This window comes from Balaenoptera physalus, assembly GCF_965194825.1.
Source record: "Balaenoptera physalus genome assembly, chromosome: 13".
Taxonomy (NCBI): Eukaryota; Metazoa; Chordata; class Mammalia; order Artiodactyla; family Balaenopteridae; genus Balaenoptera; species Balaenoptera physalus.
The window spans coordinates 98710183-98734195 of record NC_138892.1 but is presented as its reverse complement, the minus strand read 5'-3'; the positions used below and the strand labels follow the sequence as shown (position 1 = coordinate 98734195).

General features: G+C 40.0%; 1 protein-coding gene across 5 annotated transcripts in view; it reads right to left on the bottom strand.

The window, feature by feature from the left end:
* Positions 1–22904, bottom strand: part of LRP6 (LDL receptor related protein 6) — a 183552-nt gene extending 160648 nt beyond the window's left edge. For 2 of the 5 annotated variants that reach the window (XM_082420152.1, XM_082420153.1), the window contains exons 1-2: positions 22541–22904; positions 1081–1474 (exon numbers count right to left, since the gene is read on the bottom strand). In XM_082420152.1, coding sequence (XP_082276278.1) covers positions 1081–1474; positions 22541–22610 — 464 coding nt within the window. In that variant the 5' untranslated portion in view covers positions 22611–22904. The remainder of the gene's footprint in view (positions 1–1080; positions 1475–22540) is intronic. The other 3 variants (XM_082420150.1, XM_082420151.1, XM_082420154.1) reach the window with 2 other exon arrangements.
* Positions 22905–24013: the final 1109 nt, after the last annotated feature.

Below are 24013 nucleotides of genomic sequence, written 5' to 3'. Positions count from 1 at the left end.
CATTCCAACATACTTGAAAGTCAAAGAAAACGAAGTACTAAAAGAGTTATTCACAGGTTATTTATCTTTAGATTTTAAACAATTATTAGTAACTCATTTCAGGTTCATGTTTAGTTATCTATACCTAGCCATGACAGACTCTGGCATGACAATGTATTCAATAGATAAATAGCAAGGAATTGTATATGGCAGGACTGAAACACAGTAACAGAGAAGCACCTGGGGACACAGTTCACATTTTATAATAAGATCTGCCCATAGCTTTAAGTTTCTCTTCTATTAGAAAATAAACTTTGGGACTTCCCGGGTGGTCCAGTGGTTAAGATTGCACGCTTGCACTGCAGGGGGCGCGGGTTTGATCCCTGGTTGGGGAAGTTCCACATGTCGCACCCGGTGTGGCCAAAAAAAAAAAAAGTAATAGGATACCATGGTCTCCCTATACATTGTGTTGCCCAAATTAGAGACAGCTTTCTGAAAAATCAGTGGTTCTGTAGAGAATATCTGCACTAAAAATATATATATAATAAAAACACAAATATTTAGGGAAAAAAAGAAAATAAACTCTTATGGCAAATACGTGTTTAGCTAACTAAAAATGAGTTATTTAACAACCTAATTTTTATTTTTCATTCAACACTGACATATTAAAAATATCAGTTTAATATAAAAAAAACACTAGCATTACAAAACACTTGTGTATATAATAAAAGGTATAAGATTCAGAAGATTTTTTATACAATCTTGAGCTATCAAATACTACTCATTATCATTCCTTCTTCTCCGCCTTCTGATTATCCTCTCATAATTATAAAAAATAAGTGCAGAAGAAAAACCAAGAACTATAAACATGGCTATCCCATAAGTGATACTAGAAACACAAAACTATTTACAGACACACCTTACTTTCAGAACATGACCTAACTTCCCACATTCAAATCTACTTGACAAAGAAGCCCAAAGAATCTAAAACTGGGGTCTGATGTTTCTTTTCTCTTGGAGGTAAGGGATGTCTATGCTAATGGAGAGAAAACAGCCAGGAGAAGGAGATACAATAACCTTTGTACATGATGCAAAACTTACCCACTTGAAGGATCTAAGGCAATAGCTCTAGGTTGATCCAACTCTTGCCAAAATAAAACTTTTCGTAAAGATCCATCTAAATTAGAAACTTCAATACGATTAGTTTCAGAATCTGTCCAGTACAATTTTTCTCCAAGCCAATCACATGCCAGCCCATCAGGGGACAATAATCCAGAAACAACAACATTCTGTACACTCTCAGTTTTGTTGAACTCTGTTCGTTTAATGGCTTCTTCGCTGACATCACTCCAGTATATCAAGCCATGACCAAACACAAAGTCCACCGCAGCTGCATCCTCCAAGCCTCCAACTACAATCGTAGCATTCTCTTTGCCATTTGCAGCATCAACCAATCGCAAGTCCCGTCTGTTTGCATAAAGCAACAAAGGGGCCGCTAGAACAAAAACAGAAAAATATGTAAGTCAAAACGAAGGAAATGTCTTGGTTCCTATAAATTGAGTTTCAAATTAGTGTTAGTGAGCAAATACTATCAAAACTAAAGAGTAAATAAATGTATAGAAAACTGTCAAAATCTTTTCACAAAGCATTATTTTTGCAGCATTTTAAATACAAAAGAGTTGCAAGAGGGGAAATTAATTCTACCAGGACAGTCTTTTCTTGTTAAAATAGTCTGTCAGATAAAATTTTAAAAGTCCTGGTCATTCCAAGAACTGGCAAGGATATGGAGCCAGTGGACCACTCATACTCTCCTGGGTTGGGGGGGGGGGGGGGCGGGGGGCGGGCTGTGAAATGGTGCAGCACCTTTGGAAAACAGTTTGGCAGTTTCTTAAAAGACTAGATATTTACTTCAGAGAAATAAAAGTATATGTCAATACAAAGACCTGGTTGCATGATGTTCACAGCAGCTTTTTTGTAATAACCCAAACTGGAACCAACCCAAAAGTCATCAACAGACTAACGGATGAAAAAACAGTGATATATCCATACAATAAAAAGTAATGGGGACCAAGACTGAACCAGGAAGAAATAGAAAATATGAACAGACCAACACAAGTAATGAAATTTAAACTGTGATTAAAAATCTTCCAACAAACAAAAGTCCAGGACCAGATGGCTTCACAGGTGAATTCTATCAAACATTTAGAGAAGAGCTAACACCCATCCTTCTCAAACTCTTCCAAAAAATTACAGAGGAAGGAACACTCCCAAACTCATTCTATGAGGCCACCATCACCCTGATACCAAAACCAAAGATACTACAAAAAAAGAAAATTACAGACCAATATCACTGATGAATATAGATGCAAAAATCCTCAACAAAATACTAGCAAACAGAATCCAACAACACATTAAAAGGATCATACACCATGATCAAGTGGGATTTATCCCAGGGATGCAAGGATTCTTCAATATATGCAAATCAATCAATGTGATACACCATGTTAACAAACTGAAGAATAAAAACCATATGATCACCTCAATAGATGCAGAAAAAGCTTTTGACAAAATTCAACACCCATTTATGCTAAAAACTCTCCAGAAAGTGGGCATAGAGGGAACCTACCTCAACATAATAAAGGCCATATACAACAAACCCACAGCAAACATTATTCTCAATGGTGAAAATCAGAAAGCATTTCCTCTAAGATCAGGAACAAGACAAGGATATCCATTCTCACCACTATTACTCAACATAATTTTGGAAGTCCTAGCCACGGCAATCAGAGAAGAAAAAGGAATGAAAGGAATACAAATTGGAAAAGACGAAGTAAAACTGTCACTGTTTGCAGATGACATGATACTCTACATAAAGAATTTTAAAGATACCACCAGAAAACTACTAGAGCTAATCAATGAATTTGGTAAAGTTGCAGGATACAAAATTAATGCACAGAAATCTCTTGCATTCCTATACATTAATGATGAAAAATCTGAAAGAGAAATTAAGGAAACACTCCCATTTACCATTGCAACAAAAAGAATAAAATACCTAGGAATAAACCTACCTAGGGAGACAAAAGACCTGTATGCAGAAAACTATAAGACACTGATGAAAGAAATTAAAGATGATACCAACAGATGGAGAGATATACCATGTTCTTGGATTGGAAGAATCAATATTGTGAAAATGACTATACTACCCAAAGCAGTCTACAGATTCAATGCAATCCCTATCAAATTACCAATGGCATTTTTTTTGGAACTAGAAAAAAAAATCTTAAAATTTGTATGGAGACACAAAAGACCCCGAATAGCCAAAGCAGTCTTGAGGGAAAAAAACGGAGCTGAAGGAATCAGACTCCCTGACTTCAGACTATACTACAAAGCTACAGTAATCAAGAAAATATGGTACTGGCACAAAAACAGAAACATAGATCAATGGAACAAGACAGAAAGCCCAGAGATAAACCCACGCACCTATGGTCAACTAACCTATGACAAAGGAAGCAAGGATATACAATGGAGAAAAGACAGTCTCTTCAATAAGTGGTGCTGGGAAAACTGGACAGCTACATGTAAAAGAATGAAATTAGAACACTCCCTAACACCATACACAAAAATAAACTCAAAACGGATTCGAGACCTAAATGTAAGACCGGACACTATAAAAGTCTTAGAAGGAAAACACAGGAAGAACACTCTTTGACATAAATCACAGAAAAATCTTTTTTGATCCACCTCCTAGAGTAATGGAAATAAAAACAAAAATAAACAAATGGGACCTAATGAAACTTAAAAGCTTTTGCACAGCAAAGGAAACCATAAACAAAATGAAAAGACAACCCTCAAAATGGAAGAAAATATTTGCAAATGAATCAACGGACAAAGGATTAATCTCCAAAATATATAAACAGCTCATGCAGCTCAATATTAAAGAAACAAACAACCCAATCCAAAAATGGGCAGAAGACCTAAATAGACATTTCTCCAAAGAAGACATACAGATGGCCAAGAGGCACATGAAAAGCTGCTCAACATCACTAATTATTAGAGAAATGCAAATCAAAACTACAATGAGGTATCACCCCACACCAGTTAGAATGGGCATCATCAGAAAATCTACAAACAACAAATGCTGGAGAGGGTGTGGAGCAAAGGGAACCCTCTTGCACTCTTGGTGGGAATGTAAATTGATACAGCCACTTTGGAGAACAGTATGGAGGTTCCTTAAAAAACTAAAAATAGAATTACCATATGACCCAGCAATCCCACTACTGGGCATATATCCAGAGGAAACCATAATTCAAAAAGACACATGCACCCCAATGTTCATTGCAGCACTATTTACAATAGTCATGTCCTGGAAACAACCTAAATGCCCATCGACAGACGAATGGATAAAGAAAATGTGGTACATATATACGATGGACTATTACTCAGCCATAAAAAGGAACGAAACTGGGTCATGTGTAGAGACATGGATGGAACCAGAGACTGGCATACAGAGTGAAGTAAGTCAGAAAGAGAAATACAAATATCATATATTAACACATATATGTGGAACCTAGAAAAATGGTACAGATGAACCGGTTTGCAGGACAGAAACTGAGACACAGATGTAGAGAACAAATGTATGGACACTAAGGGGGAAAAGTGGCGGGGGGTGGTGGTGTGATGAATTGGGAGATTGGGAATGACACGTATACACGGATGTGTATAAAATGCATAACTAATAAAAATCTGCTGTATAAAAAAATAAAATAAAATTAATTTCAAAACAAAAAAGTAATGGGGACTTCCCTGGTGGTGCAGTGGTTAAGAATCTGCCTGCCAATGCAGGGGACACAGCTTTGAGCCCTGATCCGGGGAAATCCCACATGCCGTGGAGCAACTAAGCCTGTGCACCACAACCACTGAGCCTGTGCTGTAGAGCCCAGAAGCCACAACTACTGAGCCCGCATGCCACAACTACTGAAGCCCACGCGCCTAGAGCTCATGCTCCACAACGAGAAGCCACCGCAATGAGAAGCCCACGCACCACAACGAGGAGTAGCCCCTGCCTGTCCCAACTAGAGAAAGCCCGCATGCAGCAACAAAGACCCAACACAGCCAAACATAAATTAAAAAAAAAAAAAAAAGTAACGAACTATTGGGAATTCCCTGGCAGTCCAGTGGTTAAGACTCCACGCTTCCACTACAGGGGGCACGGGTTCAATCCCCAGTCAGGAAACTAAAATCCCGCGTGCCACACGGCATGCCAAAAAAAAAAGTAATGAACTATTTGTTTATGTAACTTGGGTGAATCTCAAAATAATTATGTAAAATAAAAGAAGTCAGAATAAAAGTGTATATATTGCATACTCCATTTACATAAAATTTTAGAAAATTCAGATTAATCTATTGTAACAAAAATCAGATCGGTGGTCGCCTGGAGGTGGGGAGAGAGGGCGGAAAAGAAGAGGAGGAGGGATGATAAAGGGACATGAGGAAACTTTTGCAGGTGATGGCTATATTATACTGACTGTGATGATGGTTCCAGAAGTACATACATATGTCAAAACTTATTAAATTTTAAACTTTACATATGTGTGATTTATTGAATTATCAATTATACCTTAATAAAACAGTCTGGCAGATATAGTTCTTAATGCAACTATTTTTATTCTGTTTTATATTATTATTAAAATGATCTTTGAATAAGACCTAATACCAAAACTAAATATAAAGCCTATCCGAAAGAGATATTTAACTCTGAGAAAGCTGAAGCTGTTAGGACTGAAGTAGTAATAAATGCTTTTTTTTTTTTTTTAACCCAAAATATGGGTTTTGGTTTTTTTAAAGCATTTATTCCAAGCTTTTGACATCTACTTTCCTGGTATCAACAGTAATTAAAGATCTAGAGCACCACTATCCAACAGAAATTTCTATGATGATAGAAGTGTTCTCTCCACTGTGCAATACAATAGCCACTGGCCACATGTGGCTACGGAGCACTTAAAAGATGGCTAGTATGACTAAGAAAATAAATTTTTAATTTTATTTAATCTTAATTCATTTAAATTTAAGTAGACAAGTGGTCGTATGGATAGCACAGATCTAGAGGCTGAGATGAAGAACACAGACGAGGCAGCAAAAATAAGACCAGAGTTACGATGCAATAATCTACATGATCTTCTCTCACAATTACCTACTAAAGATCTAAAACAGTCATCCAAAGCCAAGACCAAGTGCCACTGAAAACTAACCACTCCCCTCTTCAAGAAACTAATTTTTTAAAAAAATTAAGGTGCTCAAAAACAGTACAGAAAAAAGTGATGTTTAAGCCAGTTTATGGGTTGTGTCTGCCAAATGGAGTTATGAAGTCCACTATTTTCATCAGTAAGCACAGCATGAACTTCCCTTCTAACTAAGCTTAAGTCCAACTTTCTTAGTCAAAAACAGATGGGCGGACAGCTTTTTAAAAAAGTGACTAAGAGGGCTTCCCTGGTGACACAGTGGTAAAGAATTCGCCTGCCAATGCAGGGGACACGGGTTCGAGCCCTGGTCTGGGAAGATCCCACATGCTGCGGAGCAACTACACATGCTGTGGAGCAACTAAGCCCGTGAGCCACAACTACTGAGCCCGCGTGCGACAACTACTGAAGCCCACGCGCCTAGAGCCCGTGCTCCGCAAAAAGAGAAGCCACTGCAATTAGAAGCCCGCGCAGCGCAACGAAGAGTAGCCCCCGCTCGCCGCAACTAGAGAAAGCCCGCGCACAGCAGCAAAGACCCAATGCAACCAAAAATAAATAAAAATTAAAATAAATAAATTTATTTTAAAAAAAAAAGTGACTAAGAGCCCTTTCTGCTTATTCTGCATACCTACAGCTGCTATTGGCAAATTAGTAAATTTCCCTCACAGATTCACTTTTAGCTCATTTCAGGCCTTCATACATCACACTGATTTATCAGTCCACATAGTGTTCACTGCACTATCTTATACTGAACCCCTCATATTATGCGCCAATTATAAAAATCAGAAGAAAGGTCAACATTAGTTAAGGGTACAATGTTAAGTGCTGCACAAGGCTAAGAAATAGCCCCAGAGCATTTACAATTTAAAATCCAAGAGTGATAATAATCTGATCTTTATTGGGCACCTTTCTTTATGGCACTTTCCTTGGAAAACTATACCAAATCTGTATATGGCATTAAGTGGCAGCTAAATGTCTTTTATGGCTTTCAAGTCAAACATTAACATTTCTACTAAATATGTGGTCTACAAAATCCAAAAAACCTTTCTGGTCATTTAAGGCCTCACAAGCCTTAAGAGTACAAAAAAAAAAGGAGAGGAGGGGGTGGGTGGGTGGGTGTGTACAAGTTAATTTAAGTTAGCAGTAGTGATTATAATTGAGGATTTCTAAAGGACTATACATAACCCTATACACACTATTAAAAAGAAATCCCGGAGTTCATCCTGTCCAACCACCCTTCTGATACTTCAATACTTTCTACAATATTGTCACCAATATCTACTTAGCAGTGTATTAAATGGGACATCTGAAAAGTATAATTTGACTTGTAATACTGTTTTAATCTACTAAAGAAATACACTGGATCCACACACACTTGCCCCTAGTTGTAGCGTATGTGCCATGCACTCAGTATCTTCCACTCCAAAGCACTTACCTTCAGACTTCTTAATACCCAGATAGCCCAAATAACCACCATCATATCTCTTTAGTGAACCTTCACAGGTGCTTAAAAATCCTTATTTTCCTTTATTAACTTCCTACCAATCTTTCCCTAGTGCCTTTCTAAACTTTTTCTGCTTTCCTGAAGACAAATTCCATGCTTTGAATCCTTCATCCCAGATCATCTTCACAAAATAATCTCAGTGAAGCAGGAAGCAAGGTAAATGTCATACATCCCCAACATCTTACTTTAAACTTCTCAAAAATCTCTTTATATCCTACCCATCTTCCTCTATTTTGTCCTCAGTCTCAAATGACAAGTTGCCCTTCCTCCTTTCTTAGTCTATACCTATGTTTGGTAAGTGGGAGGGAAGATTTGAAACTAAAAGGCAGATGAAGCATGATCAGAGGAATAATAGTATACTATACTATGCAGAACATTCTACATAGGTGGGGATATGGTCAACATTTTTGAATGCTGCAGAGAAGAATAAGGACTGAGAAAAGGCCAGTTGGATTTGGTTATGAAGACTTGGAGAAAGCAGTTTCAGCTGAGTGATAGGTGGGAAGTTAGACTAAAGGAGTTAATAGCTAATGGGTGGTTATATGAAGTGTATACCAATACTGTAAGGTTTTGTGATTAATATAATTATTCTCTTGGTGGTAGCAAGGTTAGCTTTATTAAAACTAAGTTTTTTGAGAGCAGGGACCTGGCAGGAGCCATTGGAGATTCAAGAAAACAGGATAGTGAGATGGCCAACAAGAAGTTATATGTATAGAACTGAAGCTTAGGCTGGAGATGATGACTTGAAAATTACCTGAATAGAGTTGCTGGTTGACCAGGTGAACTTGGATAATCTTCTCTTCTACACTCTCTTACTTAGGGGACAACACAGAGTGTAGATGAGAAAATTATCTAAGTTGGCCGTCTCTTCCGGCCATAAAATTAAATTCATCACCTTTCCCCCAAAGAAAACCCTCAAGTCAATGGTACCACAATTTTCCTAATCCTACTGGTGCGCCACGGAGCCATCCTTGACACCCACCTTTTCCCCCCCGTCTGCCAATCACTCACTGTCTTGTTGATTCTCCTTTAGCATGTCCTTAAATCTGCCTCTTCTTTTCCCTTTTTTAGAACCACTATCCTACTCTAGACCTTCATAACCTCACGCCTAAACTACCTCAATAGTAAATGATCTCAAGACTCTCCCTTCCCTTTTCTACTTCCAATACTTCTACTTTATCCAACTCAAAAAGGTTTCTGATTTCCTGTGCCTAAAATTAAAAAGCCTCAATACCTCAGTTCTCCACCGGGTGCTTTCTACCTATGACTCTAACTTACCTTTTATAGTCTCTGCGTCATACAAACTAGTTTTTAACACATCAACTGTGAGCACATCACACTCCATCACCACAGTGTATTCATTTTCCTGCACGCTCCGTATTTCTCTAACCTTATCCGGCAAGCAAATCCTTCAAGGCCAGATTCAAACCTTATCTATTCCAAGAATCTTTCCAATTGCCTCAGCTTTCCTTCTCTGCACCCTTACAGTCTTCACCACTTATTTGATATTAGCATTTTTTTAGGTATATTTCCTTCTTCAACTAGGACCTCTGCCACTTGGGAACAGGAGCCATACCTTTTAACTAATCTGGGGAATCCCTAACACAGTTCACTGTATGACGGTCATATAAAAAACATTTATTAATATTTAAAAGGAATTTTTTAGAACCTGATCTAAAAACATACTTGTCATAAACCCTAAAGGATTTTACATTAAGTACTGGCCAAATGCATACAAATGCCCAACTTACACACTGACTTGGCCTGACCAGATTAGTCAGGCTTCTGGGCCCTAAACTTCGGCTAGCTCTAACCTTAAGCAAGCCAATCCAGAACATCCTCTCTTAAGGACTCATTTGAAGTATCAGCTGACCATACACTCAAAAAAATCTCCTGTTAAAACTGCCTTGGTCATGTCATCTGCTAACCTCTACCCACTTGTCCCACTTTCCCACAAAGATCCTGCTGGCACTATTCATTTCTACATATAAGAGTAAAGCCTTTTTGGGTTTGATTCTGAGATACCTGCATACCCTGTGGTCATTCTCCTTATTGCAAAAGTCTTTTTGAATAAAGACTCGCCTTACCAAGCAGGAATTTATTTGTATTTGACATCTGTATAGTGAGTGACATGACTTGGATGGGTATTGACCTCACCTATGGACCCGTGCCATCCCCACCTCAATAATGACACTTTGTGAGTCATTTAAACTCCTTTCCTGCTCACAGATTCAGGGATCTTTCCTTGAATTCAACTCTTTAACCAGTGCTGCAGACATCTTATCTGTTGCAACATGGTAAGAAGTTACCTTGATATTTTCCAGCAAATAATTTTTTTCTTTGACTCTCTGAGTAGACAATCACACCCTAACTCTTGAGGCGGAATATTCCCAACTCTTCTGTGAGGCCTCTTCTAACTTCCCTAACTCCTATAATGGAGATTACACAAGGGAATTTCCTTGGCTCTTCACAAGGGAATACCCTTTCCCAGCTCCTTTAAATTCTTATATCTTCATCATCAAAAAATCTACAAACAATAAATGCTGGAGATGGTGTGGAGAAAAGGGAGCCCTCTTGCACTGTTGGTGGGAATGTAAATTGATACAGCCACTATGGAGAACAGTATGGAGGTTCCTTAAAAAACTAAAAATAGAACTACCATACGACCCAGCAATCCCACCACTGGGCATATACCCTGAGAACACCATAATTCAAAAAGAGTCATGTACCACAATGTTCACTGCAGCTCTATTTACAATAGCCAGGACATGGAAGCAACCTAAGTGTCCATCGACAGATGAATGGATAAAGAAGATGTGGCACATACATACCATGGAATATTACTCAGCCATAAAAAGAAACAAAATGGAGTTATCTGTAGTGAGGTGGATGGACCTAGAGTCTGTCATACAGAGTGAAGTAAGTCAGAAAAAGAAGAACAAACACCGTATGCTAACACATATATATGGAATTAAAAAAAAAATGGTTATGAAGAACCTAGGGGCAGGACAGGAATAAAGATGCAGACTTAGAAAATGGACTTGAGGACACAGGGAGGAGGAAGGGTAAGCTGGGGCAAAGTGAGAGAGTGGCATGGACTTACATATATTACCAAATGGAAAATAGATAGCTAGTGGGAAGCAGCCGCATAGCACAGGGAGATCAGCTGGGTGCTTTTGACCACCTAGAGGGGTGGGATAGAGAGGGTGGGAGGGAGACGCAAGAGGGAGGAGATATGGGGATATATGTATAGCTAATATTATACTCTAATAAAGATGTAAAAAAAAAAAAAAAGATAAAGAAAAAAAAATTCTTATGTCTTGTTTAATTATCTAATCCAACAGGTAATTGTCACTCTATTGAGCGCCCTCCGTCTTCTCCCACTGACCACATGCTTCACCATTACAGCACTAATTCAGTCCAGTATCTTCAAAAATAGCAAAATTTTACTAAAGACAATCTAGAACGTCAATGTCCTCCTTGGGAAACGGGATCTCCCTAAAACCTCTCCTTTCCCATCACCATCTCTCTTCCTTCCTCCATTTTACCAACCTCAACCTTCCCTTAAATCCTTTATCTATCCTCCTTTAATACCCCAATCTCCTCCACCCCTCTATCCACCCTGTCAGACCTTTCCCTTCTCACTCCAACCCCTCAATTCCCTGTAGTCACTAGCACTTTAAGGTTCCCTTTTCCCCCCTAGGGACTCATGAGGGGCTCAGGGACCTGAAGTTAAAAATACAAATTGGAAACAGGCTGGATCTTTTATCCACTCAAATGAGCTTCTGAGACACCCAGACAGCCCTTGGTCTCTCTTTGGGCCCTCACTCAAAATGTAGTCCACAGCCTCCTTAAGGTTACACATCAGGGCAAAGAAAATCTGAAAAGTCTCCTCCACAAATAATGGTGGGAAGACTTTAGCCTTCATAGTGACTGGGTAGGTAACCTCAACCTGCCCTATCTGCCAGAAACACAAAGATAAAGGAAGGATAAGAACTAGCTCTTCTACATAAACCATCAGTGAGCTGAAACTTTCAAACTGACGCTATAAGCTATTTGTATGTTTTATGTACATATGTATGTTATATATGTATATAAAATACTTCCCTACCTTCAGATGGTATTGTTAAGTATAATTTTAGATTATGAAATCCCTTGAAGGAGTTCTATTCTGATTAGCTTGAAGATAAATAGGTGCTCACAGGTTCTTTTTGGAGTGATGAAAATGTTTTAAAACTGATTGTGGTGATGGTGGCACAACTCTGTGAATAGACTAAAAACTACTGAACTGTACACGTGACATGGGTGAATTGTATGGTGTGTGAATATCTCAATAAAGCTGTTAAAATAACAACAAAAAGTGCTCATATAAAAGTATTTCTAAGATTTCCAGAAGTTAAGGAAATCAAAATTCTTAGAAACTAACCCAAATGTTTTAAAAATCCAAGTTAACATACATTTAGGCAAATCTTCGGTATATGAGACCAGTTTAATATTGTTGGTTTAATAAAAACACCTATGTCTTCTAAGTTATGGGCATTAAGTATAACACAAGAATAGGTTTTTATTCTACTTGAATATGTTCTTCCTAAATTTTTACAGGTTTACTGACAGAATAAACTAGCATTTTATCTACATTTGTACTTAGCCAAGTTGAATCATTATTCTGACAAACTGTACTTCAAAAGTAATTATATCTTGTAATAAGCCAACTTGAAGATAGTTTCCAAAATCTTTTAGTAACTTAAAACCTTAGACTTATGCTAAGTTAGTCCATGGATATTCATCAAATACCTAGGTCATTTCTAAGTAAGACAGAACACTGAAGCATAAGCATTTCAAGTTTATACAAGTTTTTGCCTCTTATTTTCATGGTACCAAGAAACTACACATATTTGAGTCTATCAATGAACATATTCATTTTTGTCACATTGAGAGGTTGTACTATCTGGAAGTGCATGGCTATAAGAAGTTGTAAGATGTATATTCATAAACTCTGCCAGTCTACTACAAAATGTTGGTGTATGACAGACAGTTCACAACTATCCACCTCATAGTTTTCTCTGTAAAATAGTAGTTACTGTCATTATAAGTTATAACCTTGTATGTAAATGAGACTCTAATAGAAATAATGACAGAAAGGAACAACTCTATATGCAGGATGTGTTTTTAAGGAAAAAGAAAACGGTCCTAAAGTAAAGTGACTAAGTGTTCCAGAATGAGAAAGAGGAACATGTAGAACAAAACCTGAATGGACAGAGAAAGTTATAACAAGTTGATGATAAAAAGAATTTTATTTGTCACGGTCAAAGCCAGCTAAGACTTGACAGGTTTATTTGTAAGATTTTCAGAAACTGCTTCAGTATCAAACATTATACTTGTACAAAACTAAAATTTGGTTTTCTACTAAAATGACAAAATTTTCTTGGGTTCTGATCCGCTGTTAATAAAGAGGTTATAAAAGGTTTTTCTTTGTTTTCTGAGTAATCAATCTCCTTAGAAGCCAAAAATTCGGTCTTTTCAGAATTTCCTGTACTTGGTGTTAATTTTATCATGTCTTATTATTTTAAAAAGTCTTCTCACTTTTGAAAGAGCTGAAGTTCTTTCCTATGTTCACTTTTAAAAAAATATTTTTTTGACACTGGTTAAACAGGTTGCCAGGTATTTTTTCTCACTGATCCATGATCCTATTTAATCGGATGTTCAAACCTCCTGACAACTTTTGACATTCTGCCTTTTCAAATTCAAATACTAAATGATGTATTTTGCACCTACTACTGTCTTTAAAATTTCCCAAAGGGCCCCTGGAAGTTCACAAAGGATTCTTTCACCTTGTAAGAACAGAGGTACTAAAAATAACTGGTTTATTTGATCAATGTTATGATTTGCATGGGAAGCACTGCCAAATCAGAAGAGAGGCTTACCCTCCCTAGATTAAATCAGTATGGGTAAAATGTTACTATGATTATTTCAAAAACTGGATGAAGTTCCTAGAAATTTATCAATAGCCTCAGTGTTCACAATGTGTTTCCATTTCCTGAGTCCCAGTGGTGCTTTGTCTGATATTAAACAACAGTACAGAATCATCAATTATAATTTTGTTTTTTCTTTTTTATGATTTTTTTTTAATGTTACCTTGGTCACAATTTCATTTCTCTAATTTGAATACAGTATATTATTGGTAGGCCAGTGAGTGGTTCTCCACCAGGGATTCACTTAACTTACTTACGGAATTTTATTATACAGATGTTTAGGACTTATTCCAGACTTAACTAAAAATTTTTACTTGATAATCTTGATATGCTCTAACTATATGCTTCATGACACATTATGTCTCAGGATTACTGCATGTCTTTAAGTCTTTTTCTCTACAAGAGTTATATTCACTTATACTCATAAATCAGATGTAATAGCTACTCTTTTTTAAAATAAGGTTAATCATTATGCCTATAGATATCTTGCCTAAAACTTTTCTGGACTGATTTTATTTTGGTTTGCACGCCATAAAAACAACCAAACTGGGCTTCCCTGGTGGCGCAGTGGTTGAGAATCTGCCTGCCAATGCAGGGGACACGGGTTCGAGCCCTGGTCTGGGAAGATCCCACATGCCGCGGAGCAACTGGGCCCGTGAGCCACAACTACTGAGCCTGAGCGTCTGGAGCCTCTGCTCTGCAACAAGAGAGGCCGCAATAGTGAGAGGCCCGCGCACCGCGATGAAGAGTGGCCCCCACTCGCCGCAACTGGAGAAAGCCCTCACACAGAAACGAAAACCCAACACAGCCAAAAATAAAAATAATAAATAAATAATAAATAAAAAATTTTATTAAAAAAAACAACCAAACTTATTCATCAACTGCATTTTTTTTTTTTTTTTAGATTTTTAAATTTTATTTATTTTTGGCTGCGTTGGGTCTTCATTGCTGCACGTGGGCTTTCTCTAGTTGCGGCGAGCGGGGGCTGCTCTTCGTTGTGGTTTGCGGGCTTCTCATCACGGTGGCTTCTCTTGTTGCAGAGCACGGGCTCTAGGCACACGGGCTTCAGTAGTTGTGGCTCGCAGGCTCAGTGGTTGTGGCTCGCGGGCTCTAGAGCGCAGGCTCAGCAGTCGTGGCGCACGGGCTTTGCTGCGCCACAGCATGTGGGATCTTCCCAGTACAGGGCTCGAATCCATGTCCCCTGCATTGGCAGGCAGATTCTTAACCACTGCGCCACCAGGGAAGCCCAACTGCATTATTTTTTATAACAAACTCTCATCAGATCTTTCACTTTTAAAACTACCCGTATAAGTCAGCACCACCATTTTAAGTCTTTTGTTATCTACAGAGTGTTTTTTGTTTTACTTCAATGCTTCCCTGAAAGGGCCTGCAAATGAGCTACAGGCCAAGTGCTTGTCTTCAACAAAAAAAGGATTGTTGAAAGAGGACTATACCGGTAACTCCTGGGCACAAGCTTCTGATGGCATCACTTAAATAACTTCAAGACTATACCAGTGGACTGAGTCAGGATTCCCAAAAAACTAGTGAAGCAGATGGATTCATGAGACTGTTAACCCAAGATCTAGCAGAACAAGAATTAATCACACAGGACTGAATAAACTGATGAAGGATGATTATGGGTTTTAAAATATTGCTGATGCTTTAATGTCCTATTTTCTGGATATAAGGAATTCGTTTCTCTTTTCTCTTAAGCTATCTATAATTCATTGACAATTTCAGCGACTATGCTTTTGTAAACAGAAATAAAAACATTTATCTTTTTCTCCCTAATTCATCCATAATTCAAAAACAAAACTCTTATTTAAATGAGTATTCTTATTTTCAGGGCAACATAGTTATTTGTATAGGTTCAATAAAAGTCTGTCCTCCCGGTTGGAAACATTATAATGCAACCAAGGCTTTGACTGGATGTCATATTTGAAAGTCATGTTCACTTAATCTAACACCACCAGTTACTTTTAAGGAGCTGTGATTGATTTTATGGAACAATGCTTACAGTTCCCTTGGGAAAACTAGACTGGTACCTGGCTTACAGAGTTCCCAGTCTTACAGGTAAAGTAAGCAAGGTCAATTCCAGGCAGGCCCAGGAGCCCTAGGATATTTTGGGGACCTTAGGAATTTACCCAAATCTATAGGTACTGCAAGTGAAACCCAATGGTGAGTACTTGACTTGGCTTCCTGGCCTCAAGAGGCTTTTAAAAGTTCAATCCAAGATTCCTTATAAAAAGTCCCACTGAAGCAGACCTAAAATGCCTACACCTACATAAATAATCAGACCAATCTAATGAGACCAACTTCACAATGACTTTAGCCTACTTTTTTGTGGACCAAACGTCTGTGTCCCCCAAAATTCATACGCTGAAACCCTACACTCCCCCTCATGTGAATGTATTAGGAGGTGGGGCCTTTGGGAGGTAATTAGGATTAGATGAGGTCACAAGGGTAGAGTCCTCATGAATAGGATCAGTACCCTTATAAAAGTCCAGAGAGAGCTTGCTTCCTCTCTCTTCTCTCTGCCCTGTGAGGATACAAAGAGAGGTCAGCAGTCTGCAAACTGGAAGAGGGTCCTCAACAGAATGTGACCGTACTGGCACCCTGCTGTTGGGTTACCAGCCTCCAGAACTGTAAGAAATAAATTTCTGTTGTTTATAAGCCACCTAGTCTATAATATTTTTGTTGTAGCAGCCTGAGCTGACTAAAACATATCCCTAAGACTGACAAATTTTCTTTTAAACAACAGCAGGACTGACCAAGTGCTCACAACTACCCTTGCTTATCCACTGACTTGGCTTGACAAACTTTAGTCAGGCTTTTCTCCTTTCCCACAAGCCCCTAAAGTTTGGCTTGCCCTAAATTTAAGCAAGCAGATGCTCTTAGGCTCCCTTAACAGCTTATTCCAAGCCATCAACTGACTGCAGTAAATAAAAAAAACTCCAGTTAAACTATCTTGATCATGCAATCTGCTCACCCTCACCCACTCGGCCCACACTCTTACCAAGTTACTGTTAGCCCTGCTCACCCTTGTCCATAAAAGAAGAGTCTTTTTGTGTTTTATTTTGAGATGCCTGCAGATCCTACAGAAGAGCATTCTCCCTTTTGCAATAATCCTTTTGAATAAAGTCTCTCCTTACCTAAATCTGGACTAGTTTTTATTTTACAGTAATATGACAAACCACCTATGTACAAACTCCAAAATTACTATGTTATTTATTTTCCCCTATCAAAAGTGATTGGTGTAAAAAAAAAAAAAAAAAGTGATTGGTATCATTTTCAAAACCATATTAAGGTCCAGGTGAAATTAGATGCATACAGAAAGCACTGCATGTAAAATTACTGTCCAGAGTACAAGCAATCTGGCCTTAGATCAGTCATTCGTCTTTCTAGTGTCAATAATTTAAATTTTCACTTTTTTTTTTTTTTTGCCTAAAAATATGATTTCACTTCACATCCCCAAGTTCCTGGCCCTTCCAAGCAAGGTATCACAGAAACAAAAGTCAGCAAGTTACATTATAGCTAATAGGATCACAGCATTGAAGTACCTGTAATGTTCACCAAATCGAGCCCAGGCACATTTTAGTATTTTCCAGTCTCACATCTGCATGACTTTTTTGTGAGGATAGTCACTGCCACAAATAACACAAACAGCTTGAGAAACAAAAGCATGTGCTAATAATATCAAATAACAGTTTTCCTTGTATTTATGATGAATTATATTTTAAATGAATAATCTCAAAGACAAATATCCTATTCTTTAGGTTGCCTAGTCCATGTATCTGAACTAAATTTCAAAGTTATTCACATGGAGCACAGTTCTATTCATTAAGAGGAAGTCCTTTGGGGCTTCCCCGGTGGCGCAGTGGTTGAGAATCTGCCTGCCAATGCAGGGGACACGGGTTCGAGCCCTGGTCTGGGAAGATCCCACATGCCGCGGAGCAACTGGGCCCGTGAGCCACAATTACTGAGCCTGCGCGTCTGGAGCCTGTGCTCCGCAACAGGAGAGGCCACGACAGTGAGAGGCCCGCGCACCGCGATGAAGAGTGGCCCCCACTTGCCACAAGTAGACAAAGCCCTAGCACAGAAACGAAGACCCAACACAGTCAAAAATAAATAAATAATTAAAAAAAAAAAAAAAGAGGAAGTCCTTTTACAGAAGATATGTAAAAGACTCTCATACAAAGACTGAAATACACAATGCAGGAACTCAGTATAGCATTTACCCATCCTACAGGGAGAAGTCCATCAACTGATTTTAATTATTATAAACAAACACAATAATAAAACTCTCAATTAGACAATATTTTGATAAAATTATTTTGCCCATAAGTATGGGCAACTTTTAAAAAAGTAAATAAGTATTATAATTAACCGAACTACTTATTCTCTAGCTTATTTATAATAATCACCTAAAAGTGTTCAAGTTGCAATCCTTTAGAAGGAAAAATAAATTTAGTAGATAGTGGCCATCTTGTTTATATAAAACAAAATAGAAAATATCAGAAGTAAAAGTATTTCACGGAGTTTGTTCCAGTTGCCAAAGAATCAAGTTCAAAAACCACTGGTTTAAAACTACTGTCTAAAACAGTGCCCAGAACATAAATGTTTTACTCGTCTTTCCTGTGCATTAACATTTCTTTTAAATTAGCCATCTTGACAATAGTGACCATTTACTCAAAGTCCACAGACTGTGCACTGTGCTATCCCTTTGCAAACACTCCATCAGTTCTCACAGAAATCTTGGAAGGTATTATCCCCGTCTAATAGTAGAAGAGATAGTAAGAAATAGTAGAAGAAACTAAAGGTAAGTAACTTGTCCAAGGCTACATAAAGTGGTGGAAGACGAACCTGATTTGTCAACAAAGCCTCTTCTCTGAATATCAACTTGCAATAAAATTTCCATGATGAAAATGAATTTTCTCAGAGTACTTACCCATGGTCTAAGCAGAACTATAACCGGTATTACCTGTTTTTCCAATATATTCAATTTATAAATTCACATAAAATATTTTCCATTTATATACTCCTTCACAGAATCTTCTTTGATATTCAAAAAAGACAAACCTTTCTGATAGTCAAAACACATATAACTACACAGAAAAGCATTTCAGTTCAGCAAATGGAAAAACCTCCAATTAAAGAAAAGAAAAATTCTCTGAAAAACTGAACCATGGGAAATCACTGTTAGGCCTGATGATAACAATGAGCTGAAACCCTGAAGTTTCATAACCAGTCAAATTATTTCCTAGTCAGATGAGCAAATCTAAAGCCAAGTAAGTAAGAAGGGATTAAAGTATCAGATTCAACTATATTAAATTATCATCAAATATCAATTCACATGACTCAGCCTAATGCTTAAAGGGTTACCGAGTCCAGGTTCTCTCTACGTTTGTTCCTTGGAACAAAGGTTCAGCAGACTGTTAAAAGGATTTACGAAAAAATTCATTGTCTACTTTGGGAAACAGTGGATTCAACAAAGTTAAAACTGGTCTCTACCTCAGAACCTCTCAGAGCCCTTAGTGTGTTAATATGAAGTAAGAACCTCCAAAAGAAGGATTCATTATCCTAACGAAGGTGTACAGAGTTTAGGTAACTTATCCAAGGTCACACAGCTAGCAAATGACAAACTTAGAATAAGAATCAAATTCTCCTGATTCCCACACCAAAATTCATTCTATCTTCCCAAGACTTCGTTATACCTGATACTAAACAATTTTCCAAGGACCACTCTTATAAAAATTTAAGATGGGAAACACTAGTGGCTTGTGCTGACAGTATTTACCACCACCCCACCAAAACAAATAACAACAAAAAAAGGTAAGTAACAAAGAATTCTTATAGAACAACAAAGCCTTCTCAAAATAAGCTAGACATAGTATTTACAGATTATACACACTTATGGTATTCCAAAACTTATATTCTTATAAAAAATATTTCCTCTAGGAAATCAGAGCTATACTCTTTTCTAACCAGCACCTGGATGGAAGTAAGGATGGCAACCTAGATCGTGAGGTCCATGAGAGCAGGGCCCGTGTCGATTTTGCTCACCAATATACCATCAGAGCCTGATACATAGTAGGTATACCATACCTAATTGCTGAAAGAATGGACAATAAATCCCTGCTCTAACATTAACTAGCTGTAGGATCTTGATCACGCTATAATCTCTCTGAATCTCAGTTTCCCCACTTGAAAATGAAGTGGTTAGATCAGAAGGATCAAGATCTCTTCTATCTTTAAGAATTTGTGAATCTCATACGAATTAAATCTCAAATCCCCAGCATTTGAGGATACGTCCACAATCAAAAATTATAACAAAAAATAACATTTGCAAATCACTTGATATTCAGTACTTCATTTAATATACCCAACAAATTTGCAAATTAGCTTGGTATTACTACCCACATTTTACAAGTAAAGAAACTGGGGCCCAGAGAAACTCACTGACTAGACTAGAATCACAAAGTTATTAAGTAGTGAAGCATGGACTTTAAACCCAAGATCTTGGTGTTGAAATTCCCAAATCTTTCCATTACACCTTGTCCTCTGATGATAGGGATAGGGATGCAGCCCAGATAATGACAGCATTATTCCCTGGCTTTCAGCTATTGATTTAACAGGGCCAGAGGACAAAAGGTCTCCCAAACTCTCCCATCATCCCATCTTCCCAATGTTAAAGTTCCAACTCTTCTGTGAAGAAACATTATCTTAATGCAACAAATTAATCACATTTCTCCCTGGAGTCCAAGGTTATCTAATATTGCCATTTTAACACAGGATGACATTATCATGGAATGAAAAGAATCTAAATTATGAATAAAAATCTTTCACACTGAAAGACACTTTTAGTTCAAATACATACTCACAGTTAAGTACACTGAATTCAAAGACCACCTCATACCATTATTAGACTACATTTAAAATGAAAGCTTCACTTTTGGAAACTTTGCTTGCTAGTGGAAATGAGGCAATTTAAACTATTAACTCTTTTAGGTCTTCTTACACAATATCATACTGCACAATATTACTTCAAGTACAACTTCTCTCAATTCCAATAATGAATAAACCCAACTCTAGGCTCAAACGTGGTGTTAAACAAGTGGCATTTACATCATAACCTTCCCTTCCAAGAAACACAATTGGGCAACCAGAAACATCCCGGGTTATGGATTTCAATTTCTCAAAGACTTTAACCCATCAGCTGACTCTCCTATTTGTTAACTCTATTAATCTTCTGTCTTAAAATATATACATATTCTATGTCAAATATAATTGTTTTGCACAGCTATAGCAAAATCCCCTTTCGACAGGGAGTATACTGTAACAAAATAAACATATACTTATTAAACCTCTCAAGTACATAACACTGCATTAAATTCTCTGCCATGAAAATGAAATGGGCACTAGCTTTCTGGAGTTTACACGTGGAAATAGTTTAGGATATGCTTACAGTGGGTCGTAATTAAGTAAAACTAAGATACAATAGGCAGACATAATAATCCTGAAGCGTAACTACGGAAAAAAAAATTCCTCCTCCAAAAAAATGTCAATCACCCTCATCTAAAATAAATATATACTCAAAAATGGCATATCTGGCTCATTTATAGCACAAGACTATTAGTTTCTATTGTGTTCTGGAAACCTCAGTAACTTTGCACGCTTACCAAAAGTTTAGTCTGTTAAATTAATAGCTAAAAATCTCCTTAGACCCAAGAGGTTCCGTACCCGAAAAGAACTGACCGTGAACACAAGCGAGAGTTTTAACAAAACCAAAGCTACAAGTCATGGCATCAATCGGTACTTAAATTCCTCTGCTGGTAAATGCCCCATAGCATCAGAGTCATTACCACTTCACCACTGATAAGTTTGAGAAGAGCTGTTGAAATCTTGCGGGCCAGTGAAAAACCTCAGTGAACTGTCACAAAATAAAAGTCACAGCGTATGTGACAGCTTTGCAGGCCAATCAAAAAACAAAAACAAAAACCCACAGGACCATCGAATTTACGCGATTCTCGGAGCAAATTATCTAGAATAGCCTATGTTATTTACCAAAGTGCCAAGCAGTCCCCAGGGGAGCGCAGCAGATGATAACTTAGGTCCCAAGACAGGCTCCTCTGCACCAAGGATGACTCTCTTACTTGGTGCCAACTGTGCACTTGCATGCTCCGAAAATAGGGGCAAGTCCTGAATGCCAGGAGTTGCAAGGGCAACGTTTCTATTTTATTATGGCCTGAAGCCCGGGCGATTCCCAAGGCTGAACCTCTCGACCTTTAACCTCGGAGTCACTTTCCAACTGTGCTCTCACCCACGATCATTATATCCCCAACGGAAACCAGTTATTAGTTGCAACAAGGCCTGGAAAAATAGTAAGGGAGCGCTCAAAGTTCCCAGGACCGACACAGAAAAGGCGGGGGCTTCGACGGAGAAGCCCAACGTGGAAGCATCTTGGGCTCCACCGTTCCGAGAGCCAAAATCCAGACAAAGCCCTCGTCCCCGGTGACTCCAGGCAGAAGGAGACACACCGACCCTCAGTCACTCGAACAGAATGGGGCTCCGGGGGGTCGGGGTGTCACCCGGCCAGGGAGGCCGGACGGAGGCTCCGCTCTGCCCCGACGAGGTGGGCAAAGCGAGGCGGGGGCTGCAGCGTGGCCGGGCCGAGCGCGCAGCCCCTTCTCCCGGGCCCCTCTCTCCCTCCTTCCCCACGACCAGGCCTCTCCCGGCTCCTCTTCCCCTGCTTCGCCTCCCTCCCTCCCCTCCCCACCCCCACACCGCGGAACGAGGCCCCCTCCCCCCCCAAAGCCCACCAACTTCCCCGTTCCCCCGCTTCTCCCCACCTTTCAGGAGCACGCAGAAACTGCAGGCCAGGAGGCTCCTCAGGACGGCCCCCATCTTCCCTTCTCGCATTCGCTTCTCTCACCGGCGAGGGGCGGCCCGAAGAGGGGGAGGCGAGGAGCCGGGGCGGCCGCCGCAGCGGCAGGTCTGCACGCTCATGCTTCCCAGCTTTCCCGAGAGAGAAGAAAGAAAGGGGCCCGTCAAGGCTCCGCGCGCGCCGCCGCCGCCGCTGCCGCACTGTCTACCGCGCCGCTCCGCCCGAGGCTCGCGCGACGCCAGCGTCTGCTTCCATGCCGCCGCCTCCTCCCCCGGCGCCCCGCTTCCCCCGCGCAGCTCCTCATTCAGCCTCTTCCTCTCACGCAGTGGCGCAGGGATATGCCTCCTGCCGCCTTCATGAGTCGCCGCTGAGGTCTCCCTGCGCGCGGGCGAGCCCCCTCCCTCGGCGCCGCCTCCCGGGCATTTCAGAAAAGGAGAGGGGGCTGTGCGCACGGCCTCGGCTGGGAGACCCCGGGAGACGTGCGGGGCGAGCAGAGGCGGGCGGGAGGGGAAAGGCCGCCCGGCGGCGCATTCCAATGGGATTCTTTCCCGGGCCGGCCCCTTCGGCCCTCCCCGCGGAGGGCGTGAAGCGACGTCGAACAACATCGGAGACGGCGTGGTCGGGACTACTTTCTGCGGCTCGGCCCGGCCGCCGCCTGCGCGGGTCTTTGTGCGGCTGCTGCCGGCCGAGCCAGGTGAGGCTCCTGGGCCACGCCGGCCGCCACCTGGGCCGGGGCCGCGGGGGGCGGCGGGGGACGGCGGGCCGGGGCCGGCAAAGCCGCAGGTCCACGCTCAGGGAGCTTAGTCCCAGGGTTGGAAATTGGTTTAAGCATCTGTTTTTTTTAAGGTAAATAAAAATTAATGCTGCGTCCACCGACTTTCAACGTACCAGAAGGGTGTTCAAACGCCAACACAAAACGGAGATTTTTAAAATTTTTCTCCTGGTTTCCCAGAACTACAGACTGCCCCCTCAGTTAAGTCCAACAAGGACTAAAGATTTCTAAACTGGCAGATAAAATTCCAAGATAAATGCGTCAGCACCTAAGACAGAGCAAAGGGACAATCGGTCAGAACTGTCTTCGGGATTTTACAAACCGCGTTTAATGATGAATGTTGGGCATGTTTTGACGACCCGTTTTCAGCTTGAGGAAAGGATTCCTCGGAATCTCGGACTCTGATTTTGTACAGCCTCTGCTGGCTGCTCTCCGTGCACTGGGCATTCAGGAGTAACAACCCACACGCCCCCGGAATCACATGGCAGCTTCAGTGCGGGGTGAAGGGGGAGGTGGGGAGGGAGGAGGGCAAGCCACCAAGAGTTAACGTAAAGGAGCCATTAGGTGCAACCTGCCCAGCTGTCACATGCCCTTACCTGGGGGCAGATGGATGAGGAGCTGGAGCCACTCCTGCATTGGTACTGGTATCTTAGTAACATTGCAGTT